At 41.5% G+C, this 18,406-nt stretch overlaps 1 protein-coding gene across 1 annotated transcript in view; it reads right to left on the bottom strand.

The window, feature by feature from the left end:
• ROS1 (ROS proto-oncogene 1, receptor tyrosine kinase) overlaps positions 1–18,406 on the bottom strand; it is a 175,728-nt gene that overhangs the window by 118,184 nt on the left and 39,138 nt on the right. Inside the window, exons 16-24 of the mRNA XM_019520222.1 lie at positions 16,507–16,688; positions 15,329–15,520; positions 12,382–12,482; positions 9,193–9,407; positions 8,667–8,830; positions 8,120–8,282; positions 4,144–4,406; positions 3,258–3,321; positions 270–469 (exon numbers count right to left, since the gene is read on the bottom strand). Coding sequence (XP_019375767.1) covers positions 270–469; positions 3,258–3,321; positions 4,144–4,406; positions 8,120–8,282; positions 8,667–8,830; positions 9,193–9,407; positions 12,382–12,482; positions 15,329–15,520; positions 16,507–16,688 — 1,544 coding nt within the window. The remainder of the gene's footprint in view (positions 1–269; positions 470–3,257; positions 3,322–4,143; positions 4,407–8,119; positions 8,283–8,666; positions 8,831–9,192; positions 9,408–12,381; positions 12,483–15,328; positions 15,521–16,506; positions 16,689–18,406) is intronic.

Here is an 18,406-nt window from a genome sequence, read left to right as displayed (position 1 = left end):
ATTTTTGTTATACTGTAAAAAAAAAATCAGAACAGCCCAGTCATTTCGTTAACCATCTCACCAGAAATGGTAATAATTAAATAAATATATTATCTGCATTCAACACTCTTTTCCACAATATATTTTTTTGTTAAAAGCAATTTTTATCATGCTCTTCCTTCCAAAATTAATGCTGTAATTATAACCTGTATATAGCTGTTCACAAAATAACAGCAATAATCATATATTTTACAGGCTCCTTTCAAGCAAGAGAATAAATAGTAGAATACCTGAAGCATGGAATTATTTGGTATGTTCAGATGAAAAAGAGAATCTTCCTCTATGTAATACATAGTTTCATCATTAGCAGTGTAACTGATTTGGTTTACATCTTTTATGGGAAGACTCTTGATGGTCTGATTTCTGTCTATGTCAATGAGGGCCATCTCATCGGAAGAAACAGTTATAAGAGTTGGAACTGGAAAAAGATCTGGGGAAGAAAGGGTATGAAGTCATGCACCTAAACAAAAATTAGGTAAGGTTCTGTATGACCTATGTTTCAAATGTGTTACTGTATAAATATACATTTGTTTTAAGAACAGTTTTAGGATGGTTTTCTACCATAACTTTCTTCCTACCCTTAGAACTAATGTTCTAGACTAAGTAGCAATGTAGCCTGGCATATAATTAAACTAGTACAGTACTCAGAAAACAATCATAATTCCAGTGCTCTAGGAAACCGTTATTTGATGCTTAAGAGTAGGGTTTTAATATAATGGTTGTCTGCATGATTTCAACGATAGAGTAAACTGAAACAAAGGGAATAATAGTACCTGGAAAGGATGTTTTATATCTGAGAGCTTTAATACACAAGATTATCATTCAAGAAAAAAGAGCACAATTCTATGACCCTTTCTTCAGCCAAATGCTAGATCTTTAGCTATGCAAGTGGCATTTTTGGCATTTATGTTCAATTCACAATTAGGTTACTCTTGCACTGCAGACACCTATGTATGCATGTGTAGATGAAGCACCAGCAGTAGACTATACCATGGTGGAGCAAAACCATGACAGTATGCTTATCCATTCTGGATGCATAAGTGCTTTTAAGTCACAAAAAAGTAGTCAGCCAGAAATCTATGACTAATGAATGTTAGGAAGAGGAAGGCCCTCCCATTTTAGTTTGGTTAGGACACAGGAGATCATTAGCTGCCTAGGAAGCAAGAAACCTGGGTTCAAGGTCCTCCCTCTCTCAGAGAGGTTTGAACCTGTAGCACTCCAACTTCCCAGCACAGTCTCGGGATATGCAGGCAACATGCCTAGGTACACAGCCACCAAGTTGCCATTTAGACACACAAATGAAAAAAAAATCTGCCCTAAATGTAATGAGTCAAGAAAATGGCCCATGTACAACTTACGAATTCTAGTCTGAGTTTATGAATCTTTGGTGTTTCAGACTTGAGCTGAGGAGACAGGGATGTATTGCTGAGTTGTCTATCCATGAATGGCGGATTATTAATAACCATCAGCAACTGAATTGGTCTTGCACCTTGGCAGAGCACAAGGAGTAACTATATCCTAAGTTTTCTCCAAATTCTCTCCTGGATGGGGCTGGAATTTGAAGGGCTTAAATTCTCCCCAAAGCAGGGAATGAAGTCCTAATGCCATAATTAAAAACTCAAAAGAGACTCACAGAGACCAAAAAAAATTTGGTAGCAGAGAGGAATAATGGGACATGTTTTCATGGCAGATGGCTCCTTTTTAACTGTGGCTGTAGCAGGGCTTTGATAATGAGACATGTTTTTTCACTTTGGGCAAAGCTGTAGAATAAAGAAGAAAGGGGGGGGAGAGACAAACAGAAACAGACACTATAGGGGGCTTGGGAGTGAGCCATGGTTTGGAAATGGGAAAGAATCCTAGACATTCTTTAGTGGACTGTGGCCTAATCCCCAAGTATGCTCAAGAGCAGTAAGGAAACTGAGAAAGGGAAATTGTTGTGTATTACCTTATGTAAAGACTGGTGGGTTTGAACCTTTGCAAAGCCTGTGCATTGTTTCTTCCACTATCCCATGCTGCTGAGAAAGTAAACTGTGAGCCAGGGTGCCCACAAATTGAGACACTAGGAAAAGTGGTGCTTATGTAACTAGTCGTATTCATAAAAGGATAACACAAAGAAAGTCTATGTGCAAGAATCATGCTAGGAAGGTCAAGGAAACAGTACTAAAGCCTACTCAGACTCAGAAAATGAGGACTATAGCGACCCCATGTCTAAGGCTTAAACACAATGGTGTGGCAAATATCCAGAAGGGGGAAATCTAGCAGGACAATGATAATTTCACCACAGTTCTGGTTAGGCTATTCTTTATACCAGAGGTGACCAAAATATGGCCCACAGACTGGAATCAACCTGAGGAGGCATATCACCTAGCCTGCAGGGCTCTCATGAGTCTGGAAATTTGGCAGTGCAGTGAGCAGTGGTAGCGTTAATTGTCATGGCTCCCAGCAATTTATACTGCCACTGCTCGTGCTACCATAAAATTTCCAGACCTATGGGGAGTTCTGCACCCAATATCCAGAGTGTAAAGCTACATCATCTGGCTCATGGCACTGCCCACAGGGCTAGAAATTTGTTGTCAGGAGGAGATGCAGCTGCTGCCAAATTCTGGCTCTGTGCGCCAGATGACATAACCCTGAGCTCTGGATCCAGCCGATGGATGGGCTTACAGGGCCGAATGAGTTGGACACCATTGCTTTATAATGTTCTGCAGTGGATGAAATGCCACAGCCACCCATAGTTTGCAATAATGTCATCCCCCAGCAGATAGAGTAGAGCAGAGAGATGAAGTATTTCTTAATACAAGTGACAGTCAGCAGAGAAACTTCTTCAGCATAAAATGAGAGGGGCTTGTAATTTTTGGAACAGATCCTGGGCTCCATTCCCCATAGTATGTGTGTTACTTTTCTGGAGATCATACTGTTTGTTCTTTGCAGTTATGAATGGCTTACAGTAGTCCAGTAAATAGTTTAAATTTTGTTTTAGTATTTTACACTGGACAGTAGCTACAGCAAAGTATGTGACAATTGCCTTCAGATAGAGGATCTGAATTTGTGCCTGTTTGCACAAAACATCCACAGCCACTACCAATCTGAGGTATATTTGCATCAGCCACTTACTAGTAGAAGGCTGTATACCTTATTACTAAATGCATTTGCTACTTGGAGCAGCATGTATCACACATGAGTTTACACTGTTTGAAGCTGTAAGTGAATGCTGGTACCTGTGGACTTAATCTCTGCTATATCAGAAAGAGGTCCTGGACCCACAGATGTCAAGGCTTGTACCTAAAGATAAATGAAACAAAAAATGTTAAATAAAATCACCCAGCTCCAGTAGGAGCACAATTCAAAAAAGCATTTAAACTCATGCTTAATTATAAGAACATAAACCAACTTTCTGATTACTCACATGCTTATGTACTTTACTAGATCAAGACTTGAGTGCACATGCAATTCTATGGCTGTCAGACTTTACTAGGTTTTAAAGGAATGGGGAGAATCTTTTCCCTTTCTCATGTAAGGGGCTTCTGCTGCTGTTTCCACACTTCGGCTACCACATGCTCTACTCTCCTGGCCTCTTGTATTTTTAATTTAAGATGGTACTGAGTCATTCATCCTGGGGTCCCTAACAGCTCACCTCATCATGCAAAATCTAAGAGTGTGTTAAATTTAAACACAAGGATCGGTAAGGGCCAGCAGAGGCTGCCAGGTTTCACCAAAATCCTTACTGCTCTCCATCAGTAGGATTATCCTACATCTGTGAATCTAAGTTCTGTTGGATCCTCGACTCTCAGGCAGCGCAGGATTCAGATCTAAGTGGGAACTGTCCTTAATCTGCTGCTTTTAACAGGCACCTGGGAGACTGCAAGGATGTTTTCCTTCAGGATACTCCAAACCTGCATAATAATCCTGCTAGGGGATATAGTATTATTTTCCCTGCCACAAAATGATTAAGTATTATACCTAAGATCCAGAACTGAGTCAACGAGACAGCCAGGAACAGACACCAGAAGGCTTGGCCCTGAGTCTTGTGTTAATCACAAACTAACACATTTTATCATATTTATCACCTTAAATTAAAGAAATCACATCATACATTTTTCATACCTGGAACCGTATTGAGAGCCTAGGAAGCACAGCCTTGAGGGAAAAGGACATTACAGAGGGTGCAGTTTTGCTTATACTCCATTCTGTAAAATTCTCATTAGCATCACTTTGGTTTCCTATTTGGTAGTAAATTCTGAACTCTGTTAGTGCTCCATTTTCCTTCCTGGGTTTATCCCATCTGAATTCCACAAGGGCCTCCTCTTTTCCTTCATATGTGCCATGATGGAGCACATAGATTCTGGGCCTTGTAGGTGCTGAAGGAACTGCATTCAAAACAACCACACAAAGAGTACTTGTGTTAAAGACAAAGTGAAAACCCCTGCTTTACACTGTTTAGTCTTGAGCCACAGCTCTATAGTTAACAGGATGATAAGGAAAGCAAACAGGAAAGTAACAGAGAAAAATACTTCCAAACCTGAATACAACAAGTTGCAGTTATTGTGAAGTTCACACTTTGGTATTAAATTGTACTTTAAAATATTTTGCTTTTGAATTTGAAATGTGAAGTGAATATTTTATTAAATAGTTAAGTATGGGCAAGAGGGTGGGAGTATATTTTAACAATAAGATGTGCTTCAATTAGCTACTTCCAGATTTAATAGATTTACACATATCTACTTTATGTTTGCTGTCATATGGATATCTGATTTTATTCAAGAAAAACATGTATTCACTGTTGGACACAAATTCATGGATCTGAAAAGCATGCAGGGCCAAACTGGTGCAACTCCATTCAGTGGAGCTCCACTAATATCAATGAAGTTACACCCATTTCCAAGGAGCAGAAAATTTATCCCAAACTGGATAAATTTTCTCTCAGAAAATGAGAGAAAATTAAGGTTGGAAGGGACCTCAGTAGGTCATCTAGTCCAACCCCCTGCTCAAAGCAGGACTATCCCCAACTAGATAGGTCTTAAAAACCTCCAAGGATGGAGATTCCACCACCTCTCTGGGTAACCTGTTCCAGTGTTTTACTACCTTCCTAGTAAGAACATTCTTCCTAATATCAAACCTAAATTTCCCTTGCTGCAACTTGAGACCAACTTGCTCCTTGTTCTGTCACCTGCCACCACTTCCAACAGCTCAATCCTCTTCTGAACCCCTGTTCAGGTAGTTGAAGGCTGCTATTAAGTCCCCCCTCAGTCTCCTCTACTGTACACTAAATAAGCTCAGTTCCCTTAGTCTTTCCTAAATCATGTTCCCCAGCCCCCTCACCATTTTTGTTGCCCTCTGCTGGACTCTCCAATATCTCCACATCCTTTCTGTAGTGGGGTGCCCAAAACTGAACACAGTACTCCAGATGTGGCCTCAGCAGTGCTGAATAGAGGGGAATAATCACTTCCCTTGACCTGGTAGCAACACTCCTACCAATGCAGCCTAGTACGCTGTTAGCCTTCTTTGCAACAAGGGCACACTGTTGGCTCATATTCAGCTTATTGTCCACTGTACCCCCCGGGTCTTTTTCTGCAGAGCTGCTGTCCAGCCAGTCAGCCGCTAGCCTGTATCCGTATAGGACTTTGCACTTGTCCTTGTTGAACCTCATGAGATTTCTACATGCAATTAATTGTATGTCTGCACATGAAATTAATGCTATATTAGTTTACTGCACAGTAACTTACTGTGCAGTAAACAAGCCCTGGGAAGGTATCTACATGTGCAGCCATTTGGGACCAGATTTGCTGCTTATGGCCATAGTCTGCTCCAGGCCTCCTTCAGCCCTGTTCTGTGCTGCCCCCCACCCCCACCCCTACCCCTCCCTGCTGCACCATCCAGGGGAAGCTGGAGGCTCTGGCCACAGCTGCCTGGGGGGCCAGGGGCACTCTTTAAATAGCAGCCTCACACACTGCCTCCTGGCCATCCGTGTTTCTGGCCCAGGATAGTCTGCAGTGTGCTGGCACAGCCTTCTACACTTCTATTGGCAGAGCCTGCACCCACCATGCAATGGCTGGTCCACCCCCAAGGCCCTGGCAGAAATGACCCATACCCCATGCTCCTGCTTGATGCCCTGTTCACCAAGCTTTGCTGCTGCAGTGACCACTGCCTAGCCCCGGTCAGTCTCAACCCTGTCTACCCCGCCCACAATGCTGCATGGCCATATGACTAGGTTCACCATTCCATCTGAGGCCCCTTACCCCTGCACTGATGCTGACCAGCCCCTGCCCCATTGCCCAGATCCTGGCAGGGACACCGATGATACTCACATGGACACCATCATGAGCTCCTGGGCCTACCTGTCCAGCCAGGACTGGAGACTGCACATCATCCAGTGCACCTGGGACAATAAGCAGTAGATGGACTCATTCCAGATGACCCAGACCACTTTCCAGGAGCTCCTCGACCAGCTCTGCCTGCATCTGGAGTGACAGATCACCACCATTTGACCACCTCTTCCCATGGAGACCCAGCTGGCCATCACCCTGCTCAAGCTGATCATACCTGCACTACATCAGCCACTTCTGTGGTGTGGGCAAGGTAACCACTGTGAAAGCCATCTTGGAGGTCTGTGGTGCTCTCCAGTATGTGCTTGGGCACAGTGTGCTCTGGCTGCATGACCGCCTGGGAGGTGGTGACAGGGTTCTGCACCCTGGTTTTCCCCCAGAGCATCAGGGCTCTAGATAGGACCCCCATCCCTGTCACCTGCCCACCCCATGGGGCAGGTGACAATGAGCAGGGCTTTCATTCCATTGTGCTGCAAGCAGTCATTGACAACCGAGGCACTTTCACCAACGTCAGCACCAACTGGGCTGGCAGCTCCCATAATGCCCGTGTCTTCTGCAACTCCACCCTGTCTGCCCTGGTGGAGAGTGGGTGCTTTGTGCTGGGGGTGCCAGACCTCCAGTTGGATGAGGTGATGGTCCCACCCCTCCTCACCAGTGACCCTGCCTATCTACTCCTACCTTGGCTCATTAGGCCTAGCTAGACCCCTGCCAGGCACATTTCAATAGGTGCCTGAGCTGGACCTGCACACTGGTAGACTGCACCTTCAGCCACCTGAAGAAACACTGGTGCACCCTCACAACCTTCCTCAAGGTTACAGAGGCCAACATCCCCTGGGTCATCACCACAGCCTGTGTGCTGCATAATATCTGCAAGGCCTGGGGGGAGTTCTTCCATGAAGCATGGGTGGAGAAGGTGCAGCGGGCAGACAGTGGACAGTGCCCCAGTCCACATTTGTAACGGCATTCCAAAGGATGTGAAACCTTGTAGTGGCAGCACCAACTGCTGTATAGCAGCAACAGCGACAGGCCTTCCCACCCACCCCCCTGCACCAAGGCCTTGGGCACACTGCCCATCTGGGAGTGGGGGCCAGAGCACTGGGTGTGAGAGGTGCTGGTGGGCCACCCCCTCCTGCACCCCTGCATCTGGATGGCCAACCACAAACCTCAGCTCACCCCCATCACCACGCTCACTGCAGACAATTTTTGCTACCCGGCAGGTGGCAAACAAACCAGGCAGTAGAATAATTTACTTCACACTAAGTGCCTGCACATGTAGATGGTGACACTTTACTGCACAGTAGATGTGCCCACTGTTTCAAAAATCAGCCAGATGGGTGTATTTTCTGTATGTCCTGTTCATATGCATTCATTCTGCAGGAAGTATACTGTCAGGTGCCCCCTTAACCTTTGACCTAACTTTGAGTCAGATACCTATGAAGTAAAAAAATAAGCAATATTTATAAAAACCCAAATATCTGTTTAAAGTACAATGTGGTCTTACTGTCACCTAATCATAAACTTCAGATTATAAAGGTAATTTATAAGTACCTTTATTTGATGGATAGCATCCTATACTATTTTGATCATTGTTCCTGCAATTGTGTGCATGCAGGTATGCATGACAACTATCTTTTTAACTAAATTGGCCAGCCCTGAAAGCAATTCAACAGCTCTCAAGACAGGGTCAACAGACTGAAGTAAACTATGTCATATTGTACTCATTGAAGACTTAGGAATGGCATTTGAAATTCCAGTACCTTCTTCTGGGGATCGCAGGAAGGTGGATGTCATAGGTCCCTTGCCCCAGTAGGTGTAAGGAGTAACAGTAAAATCAAACAGTGTATAAGGCTCCAGCCCTTCAACAGTATAGATGGGTACTGTCAGATTATGAGGTCGCAAGCACCGTTCATTATCTGCAAACTGTCAAATAAGAAAAAACCCACAGAAATATTTTTTCTTCTCTCAGAAAAAAGCTTTTTAAACATTCCCAGGCTTACTATGATTTTTCAAAGCTTCCCTTTCCCTAGGAAATTAAATTCATTTTTAAGCAGACCCTCAGTTGTTATACACTGCCACAGTTCTCTTGACACCAGCTGACAACCTGCCTGTTTGTTGTTCAGAGAACAATACATGTTAATAAATGGGCTAACGTTAAACAAAGGTGAAGCCTACAACTATTATTTAAGTAGTCAGTGACACTTTATATTTCAGACTGATTTGTACACAACGACATGACAGGAAGAGACTATATTTCTGTTGTTAAAAATGTCCAGGCGCATTAATGGGAAGGAGCCTTATGCATACCTTGGCTTGTAGAACCTTGGATTCCACACAGTAGAAGACAGTGCCCCAGTCCACATTTGTAACAGCATTCCAAAGGATGTGAAACCTCGAAGAATTTTGTTCAATCTTAAAAGAAGACTCCACAACTGAATCTGGGATCACTTTGGGCATGAAGGAAAAGTTTCCTGTTGTGCGAAAAAAAATTAAAAACTTAAGAACTGAGAACAGTGGGTAGGTTTTTCAAAATTTCCTGGATGACTTCTAGTGGGACTCGGATGCTTTTGGAAACTCAACCCATTGTTCTTAAAGAAAAAGAAGTTGCCATTAATAATAAATTGATCTGTTATGCAGTATTTAGTCCACATAAATGTCATTTGACTCCTGCATCTATTGGTTTATGACATTGCTAGTTATCTATTTATTCTGCTAAATTCATTACCAAGCTACTTTTGTCCACATCTTGTCCCTCTTAGATTTTAATAACCTAGAATTACAAGCTCATAAGGAATATATTTTAAAGTATTTTATATAAAAAAAATTTAAATACCTGGCAGAGGTTTGAGAGATCTCTGAACAAGGGTAAAAGTTGAAAACGCTGCTGGTTCTGAAAAGGGGATACCAACACTCTGACCAACTTCCTGTATTGTAATGAACTGCTGGGCGTTAATCCAGAACAGCCGCTCACTGTAATATACCAGTGCATTCTGGGATATTCCTGAAGAACTCCATGCTGCAAATTCGGTGACTACAGCATTACCACAACTGTGAAAAAAACACCTGGTGTTATCTAAGAGACAGCCTACTTTTTAGAAGAAAAAGGACCTACACAATGTTTGGCACCTTAAGCTGTTTTCCTTCATCTTTCACCTTCCACATCAGTAATAAGAACAAATAAAACGGTTTTTTTCAGTCTCTCAGAGTTGGATATTCCTAACTCTGATGCAGTAAAACCAATTTATTCACCTTTTGTAAGATGATGCCTTTAAAAAGAAGTACCATTTATACTAAAATACTGCATAAGATTACTAAAAAGAGAGAGAAAGTGTACATTACAATTTACTAAGGATGTCTGCAGCCACACACATTCTTGGGTGACTTGTCTCTTATGCACTGTCCCATCAAACTTGGAGCCTCATTTCACATGACTGTGCCCAAATCAGTCTTTTAAAATACAGATGTCAAACTCTTTTGACCCTGCAGGCCTGATCTGGCCCAGGGAGGTGAGTCATCTGGCCCATGGGGCTTCTTGTCAGCTAGACCACCCGCATCCATGGGCTGGATGGGCTTGCATTGGCTTCCAAAGTTCCTGTAGTGATGGTGTTAATTCCCACAGTTGCCTAAACTATTGTCTTAGTGCAGCTCCACTACCCTTAGGCACTCCAGGGTGAGTAAAACTGGAGGCTAGGGAAAAGGAAAGGGCAGGCACAGCAGTGTTAAGTCTCTGGGTTTTGGAGCCATGATAAAACAGCAGGTCTAGCACCCAGGGGGATTAATGCCACTGCCACCAGTCACAGGTTGTCCAGACCATGGAACATCCCATGGTCTGGATTGGCCTGTGGGACCAAACGAGTTTCACACTCCAGTTTTAAAGCATGTAGTTTGGTTCATGTATACTCATATTAGCACCTAAGTGCAGAACTATACATTTGGAAAATTGCAGCTGCTGACCCAAGAATTCCACTGAAGCCATGGAGTCAGAGTCTAGTTCTCATACTGGAATCAATGGCAATGACAAATTTGGCCCTAATACTCTTCTTGATAACCTACCCTCACTTTTTCAGCTCAAGTAACTGTTCTTTCCTCCAGCCTTAACTGGCGACTTGATCTGTCATACCACTTCTGTGTCATACCCTATAGGCTTTCTTTGATCCCAATTTATCCTCTAGGTAACAGATCAAATATATAACTAAGGCATCACTTTACCATCTTAGAAATGTCTTCCAGCTTAGACACATGCTATCCAAAACAAATTTGGAAAGGCTTACGTATGCTGTCAGGCTCATTCAGATTGAGTACTTCTACCCCTCTGCTGTAGTATGCCAGAGAAGATGATTTATGGCTGGCAATTGGCTCACAACTGAGTTGTGTGTATGGCCTCTAATACTAAATCTAATCAACACACTTGGTTTTACAGTGTTTACTCTTCATTGAGTCTGGGATCAGGCTTCAAACGAAATGGACTCCATAAGAAATGAACACACACATACACAAGATGAAGTCATTTTACAGGTTCACTCTGAATCTAGTACAATTGAACTTGCCAACAGCTGCCTATGTTGTACACATGGAAGTGTGATAAAAAATAACTATGTGCAGACTTTGTTAAATACTGTCATGCAGCACGTATGGTATATATCAGAGGTGTCAAAGATCTGACCCATGGAGTCCTATCCTCCAGCCTGCAGTGCTGCCTGTGGGTCATGGAGTGGCACACTGCACACAATACGTGCTCGCCCTGGCCCCATGTCCTGCATGTGGTGCAGAGAGCCTACCTGGCATGGGCTGCACCTGGCAGCAGGGCTTCAGCCAGTAGACACAAGGCACTTAGTTCATGGGCTCAGTCTGGGGTATGCACTGCATGCAGCTCCCACACAGGACTAGCCATAAATGCAAGATCTAGGGCCAGTCAGGATCAAGCCCACAAACTGGTCTCATGTGCCAGATCCAGCACACAGGCCTATCTAGTGTGGGTACCTCATGCAGCACATACCCCAGACCACCTCTGTGCATCACATGCCACACAATGCTGGAGACAGGATGTGCGTGGGGTCAGTCCAGGGTGCAGACTACATGTGGCACCCATACTGGAGAGGCCCTGCACACTGGATCCACAGGTGGTCCAGGTTGGTCCCATAAACCAGCACCACATGCTAGATCCAGCCCACAGGACCAGTACAGCACATGCCCCAGACTGGCCTCACATACTGTTTGTTGCTCATGGGGCCAGGACCTGCATATGCTGCATGCAAAGTGCAGGGCTGAAGCCAGCATGTGCACACTGCAAGCATCATGCACACCTATCAAAGACACCTGCTTTATGTGGCATCTGCATCAAACCCACCCTGTGTGCTGGATTAGGCATATGAGACCAGTCTCTGGGTCTGATCCAGCCTGCAGACTAGCTCCACACCCCTCATCCAGCTGGCAGAGCTGGCTGAGTTTGTCACCTCTGATATACATGATTATGGGGTTTGAAGTTCTAATTGGTATTCATTTGAGATGACCCACATACTTCAGGCTTTGCCATTTGTGATCAATATAGCCATTTCATACTCCTGGTAATCAAGGGGAAAACCCTTGCAAGTGCTGATTGCTCATGTGAATAATGGCTGCAGATTCCAGCCCTAATTTAAGTGCAAAAGATAGCTGCAGCTCTTGGTATTGCAGAAATGTCAAGTATTAAAAATGGTCCAGATTTAAGAGAAAATTGAAAATCATAACCATTGGTAGTTTACTGGTGAGTCCAAAATACAAATTAATGGAATATCAAATGAATCAAGGGTCCATATTCACTGTGTCTATCTCACTATAAAAAACCATTAACAGTCATGTGATAACACAACATAGAGTTAGCCAAGAGCTGGAAGTTTTGCTTCTTGTTTATTATCTGATTAATACCAATAATATGTCAGCAATGTCCAATACACAATCTTAAAAGCAAAAGCACAGGAGGCAGAAGGTCCCATGAGTCTTATTGTTCACTGTGCTATATCTATATCTCTATCTATATCCTTACCTCTCTTCACAGAGGGAGACTCTGTATAGATTTAGGTGCAGATTGTCCTGCACAAACCAGTAGAGGAAGCCACCACTGAGATCCAAAGCTAAAGAAATCACCTAAAAAATAGAAAAAGCCAAACAGGAAAGTAAGTAATATAAATGCAACATGGAAAGCCTCCCTGCTTAGGGGCATATTGCATTACTGTTGTTTAGGCATGAACTGCTCTTCAGTGGTCATAAAAATGGTAGGCCCCGGCCACAATGAGTTTTCAGTCCAAAGTAGACATAACATAAAAAGGGAAAACAACAGACAAATGTTCTGGACTTCACATGGTATAAATCATCAGCAATCTGTTGATGTCATTGAATGGCACCTATTTTATAGCAGCTGAGGATGTTACTGAAAATGTTTAATTAAATTTATCGGCATCTACCCTGGCACTCATCCTCATGCCTCAGATGTTATGGTAGTAGTATATCAAGTAGTTAGTAAAACCCCTATATTAAAAGCTGCGTGAACTCCTCTGGCATTCTAACGTTCTCTATCCAAAACAGATGGTTGACATCCAATCTCAAAGACAGTGCCATTTTTTAGAGTAATATTTCATAACCTCTCACTATGTTGTCAAGTTTGAGGGTGGGAGGGTAGATATTTTAAGCACAGCTTGATTTCATTTATGGAAATTATGTTTTAATTATTTAGAAAATGTTCAATTAAACATTTCATTCATAATGTTTATGCTTCAGGTAGAACAGTAATCTATACATTTTATTCTGCAGTGATCCAAATAAAGAATCTTCCCAGCCCTTGCCCCTACTTTCACTGACATTTCATAGAAACAAAGTAACTGTTTTTTATTTTCTTTAATTAAAGACCAGATATAATTTCACATCTGCAGGCCATAATGGATCCAATGCTGCATACGGAAATGATAGCTATCAAGCATTCACCTATCTGGTTTGTGAGTGAAAACAAGCTCTGTCCCCCCCAGTTTAGGCAGCTAAATTCAATCCTATGAATCTTCAACTCATTACAAAAACTGAGTTTGCAATTTGTTGCATGCACAAAATTGTAAGTGCAAAACTGCATGCAATACTGACAGTCAGCCTCTAAGAATCTGTCCATCCATTTCCAAACTCTGTCCAGTAGTAGATTTATCTAATTTTATTAGGATTAAATTATAGATGTTAATAGAGCATCCATAATGTTACTCCTCACTAATAAGATACAAAAGATATTGACAAAAGAAAGAAAAAAATGCCATGTCTTTTATTTAGCTGCTTGTTGATCCTTATGTAACTACATTCCTGTTATATCACTGCTCATATTTTACGCCAGAAAATCAAAATTTAAATTATTGCTGTTGTAGATTTCCTTGGTAAAAATATCTCTTGGCATGAGTGCACACAAGTGTATATTTAGTTGTGCATCTTCTCTTACATTATACCTTTTTACCTGCTTTCACTGCAGTGTCTTACACCAAATTTTATCTCCTTTTTCTCATGAAATACTTCACACTATGTATGCTTTTAAGACATTTGTGGCACTTATTTTTCCCTGTCCCTCTCTTGGTCACTGCTATGCTCCTTCCCCATCTGTAGAAGAATTATCTATCTTCTCCCATCAATGTTTACATTAAGGAAAACAAATATTTGTAGTATTTATATTCCAGGGTCAGGCAGTAATTTAACACCTTCCCTTCTATGTACTACAAAAATAGAAAGATTTTTTCCATCGTGTGATAGGTAGTAATCTCTGAACATGATGTATAGTTATAATCATGGAATATAACTTTGGATCATAAGATGCAACATAAATTTAGCTACTTGAAATACCCTGTGGCTTACAACATTTCATAAAGCAGCAGTTAACTAATGCCTGGCACATATTGCCCACTGTGTGCTTCACTGCTTCTTCATAAAGTACTTACCTCATAAGTATATTGTAAGCCTAAATAAATTATGTGTTGATTTAAACATGCTGTGCCAGATCCTCAGTTGCTCTAAGTCATCATAGCCTCAGTGAAACAAACAGAACTCTACCAAGATACACTAGCTATGGAGACTCTGCAGTACAATTGCTATTGTTTAATATAAAATAATTAGCCAAGACTCAAATGATATGACCTGTGCAGAATAAAATATTTTAAAAGTGCTTATATTTGTTTAGGAGTCCTACAAAATCAGAGTTGTACTTAGAAGACTTGGACTGAAAGCCAAAAAGGTGAATTACTATGAATTGCTGATGGTCTTACAATGATAAGTCTAATTTGATTGCAAGATCCAAAACTAACCACTGCAGTTATTTTATTTTGGGAGAGGAAACTGCTGCTTTGGAAAACACGTCCACCTTTTTGCATACAGCCAGGAAAAATCAACATGAATGACAGTCTAGTTGCTGGTTATGGCTCAAAAGATAAACTGTGTTTTTCCATTCCTGAGTAGGTTTGATAAACATAGCAGGGTACAGAGGGCAAAATGACTTGTGGAAACCAGTAATGACACATTTTGTTCCAACATTTGATTAAAAAATCCAGGAGCAGGACATAAATGAATCTTTGCTCCTTCATACTTGCTCAAGACCTGCAATGTATAGTGGCCCTCATTAATAGGTCAAGAGCCACACAGTGTTGAGCTACCACAGCTTTACCAAAACTTAAAATAGCATATACGCTATGCAGTAGCCATATAAAAATGATGACGGTTTAACATCAGACACTATAACTGAAATGTAAAATCAATAAACAAAAAAATTACAACACACAACTTATCAAACTCATACCTTTCTAAATTTTTTTATTCAGTATATTTAAAGTAACTTGTAGGAATCTACTATTACAATGTTATCAAAGTGATATGTGCTATTAAATGTGCTTTGTGTTGATGTAACAAAGTGATTTTGACAAGTACTAGTACTGACTGCATTGTATGCAATTAAATGGAGAGTTTTAAAAATTAGTCACCTGCTTATTGGAAAACTGAGGCTGCTCCTGTAACATTAAATAATATTCTCCATTCAGTCTGGTACTCTCCACAGAGTAAGCCGTAGCCCAGTACAGATAGCCATTTACTGCATCAACCACAAGATCCTTCACCAGGGATGTGACATAAACCACAACATCAGTGTGTCCTGCCAGCAGTGATTTTCTATAGATCTGGGAATTAAAAAAAAAAAATAGCACAGGACCTCACAGTTCAGTTATCAGCCACAAGCATCTGCGTATATATATGTGATCATTTCACAGCCATTTATTTCAAGCTCATGTGTTTAAAGCAGCACATAACGGATTAGGAAAAATTATTATTAGGGTCTGCTATAAAGTGAAGACAGCAAAAACTAAAACTTCCCCTTTTTTTTTCTTTCTCTGTTTTGCCAGCTTTCTGCTCTAACAGAGTTTCACACCCACTCCGTACTCACCGCAAACGAGAACACAAAGTGCAGATCGGTGTGAAATCTACCTTGTTGATTCTATTTTACAAAGGGCCTCTGACTTTTCACACACAAGAAATTACAGGCACAACCTGACAGCACTGCATAACTTAGCATTGCATTTCTTAATGTAGACACCTTTTATATAACGTAAATGTCTACTTAATTTGTGAGTCCATGAAGTGCACTGATAATTATTGAGCCCTTTAATTTATTTTGGAGGTAAAAATGACACTAGTAAGGCATAAACCACTTCTGAAAATCCTCCCTCTTATATAATAAAATTTATAAAATTTGCTATACAAGATAATGGTACAAGGATAACCAAGAAAAAATCATCTCTTCATCAGCTGCGATTCCTTGAACATTCTTTACATTTACTGTCTTCACTTACCGTTAAGGGAGTTGAATCCTACAAACCTCTTGGTGCTATATTTTGTTTATATATTCTGTATCTGTAGTTCTGTATTCTAAAATTAATGAATAATCATGTCATCTACAGCCCCTACATAACCGTATTAACAAAAATCAGTAGTACAATGATACTGATGGAAGTTGATCCTCTATGCAGTGGAGTTTCAACAGCAGCTCACGCTGTAGGTAAGTGGTGTATAACTCAAGGCACAGGACAGTAACAAATACTTTTCTAAATATTTCTGGTTGTTGTTATTAATTACTGCAGTTTATCATTGGTATAACTCTCTTACATACCGTATTTGCCTTTCCAGCCCAGTACAAACACTGACCCAGCCAATCAAAGGCCAGTATCCTTGCTTTTTTGATGTCAGATAGGGGAGAATTCACAATGGCAGGGACTCTTCTACTCAATGACCACATATGAACTTCTCCTATGGAGTTGCTCCAGTAAAGAGTGTCATCATACCAGTCCAGGTCTTAAAACAAAGAAAAGGATTTTAACAGGTTTATCCCAAATATACTAATAAAATAGTTTTTAAAGAGCAATTAAAACCCAACCAATAAGCCATTTATAAAAAACAGTCCAGTTCAACTCTTAAACTAACCAGATGAGGACACAGTGTAATTGAGGCCCATAACCCCATTACTGAAAAGAGGGCAAGTGCAAGTTGCAAGGTCACAAGCTGTAAGGCTACACACTATAATGCCATGTTCCACAAGCTAAAAGCCACAGCACTCCTAATTATGTGATGGGGACTGGGGAACCCTGTGCCCTATTATGAGAAGGCAGGGGGGGTGATAAGGGAAAAGAGAGAAGCCCTTTATATGCCAAGAATACTTCGGCTGGAAGGGGCAAAGCCAAGGGGGACATCAGTAGGGTTCCAGAGAAGAACCAAGCAGTTTGGCCCAGGTAGGACAGAAGGGAGAAGCTCTCTGAAAGACTGCAAATCTGATAACTGAAGAGAGCATTTGGGGAAAGAGCACCCAGGAGAGAGTAAAGCTTTGGCTACGTTTGTTTCTGGTTTTGGGGAGATGAAGCTATAAGACATGGAGTGGCTAGAAGGAGCAAGGGGAGACTGTTGAAGGCACATAGGGAAGAGTGGGTGTTGTTTTTTCCTGTTTGTGGATTGTTGTAAGTTGCCTGGCCTGTGAGGAAGGGGTTGAGGATTCCTAGCACTTTAAGAGTGGATCAAGGGCTCCCAGTACAGGGGGAAGCAAATTGAGGGCAGCAAGCCCTGCTGAAACTAGTTAGGGGGCACCAGACCCTGTTGGCTTAAGAGTGACAGAGAGAAAGCTCTGGGGGAAAGAGGTAGGAGATTGCTAGACAGTTATCCAGGATAGGCCAGATTAGAGACTTCCATGTGATTAGCAGGGTGGAGAAAGGCACCTGAGGTGTCACTTCAGCTACCTGAGGGCATGGCAGGTAAGGAAGGGAGGCCATTATATCAAAGCTGGTAGTGGGCTGAAGTGGGTTACCAGTGGGTGACAGATTCCCCATTAGATTAACAGGCCTGCTACATACAGAGAGTCATCATGACCGATCATATATATATATATGATCGGTCATGATGACTATCTGTGCGGTCTATATATCTGTGTGATCTATGTGATCTCTGTGTGTGTATATATATAAATATAAATATATATATATATGATATAGCTCTGTATATGACAGATCACATACAAATCACCTTAACACTCAGAACATATACACATACAGATCACCTTAACATTCTGACCTCATTTTTCCTTGTGTAACCCCAGTAATTGCAGTAGCACTGTACTGCATGGGGTTTACTTGGAAATAACTAGATATGTAAAACTGGCCCACAGAGCTGAATCCTACAAACCTCTTAGTGCTATATTTTATTTAAATAGTCTGTATCTGTAGTTCTGTATTCTGAAGTTAATGAATTATCATGTCACCTAGAGTCCCTATATAACCGCATTAACAAAAATCAATAGTACAATGATATTCTGGTGATGAATTTTGGCCACAGAGTAGAAAGAGCTTCTGCATAAAGACTCAGTTCAAGTAAAATTGGTCCACTCATTCAATCAAATCTAGAAGCAAAATTTGTTTGGTTATGTCTTTTACTAAGATAGGCATTAGAGAAGCTTTCTGGTGCAAACTGTCCTTCCTCAGATGTGAGAAAGAAGCAGATGAAATCTAAGCTTTACCAGTAAAAACAAT

This window comes from Gavialis gangeticus, unplaced genomic scaffold (assembly GCF_001723915.1).
Source record: "Gavialis gangeticus isolate Ggan-Ray unplaced genomic scaffold, GavGan_comp1, whole genome shotgun sequence".
Lineage (NCBI taxonomy): Eukaryota > Metazoa > Chordata > Crocodylia > Gavialidae > Gavialis > Gavialis gangeticus.
The sequence above is the reverse complement of the archived record's forward strand: the minus strand, read 5'-3'. Positions and strand labels throughout refer to the sequence as shown.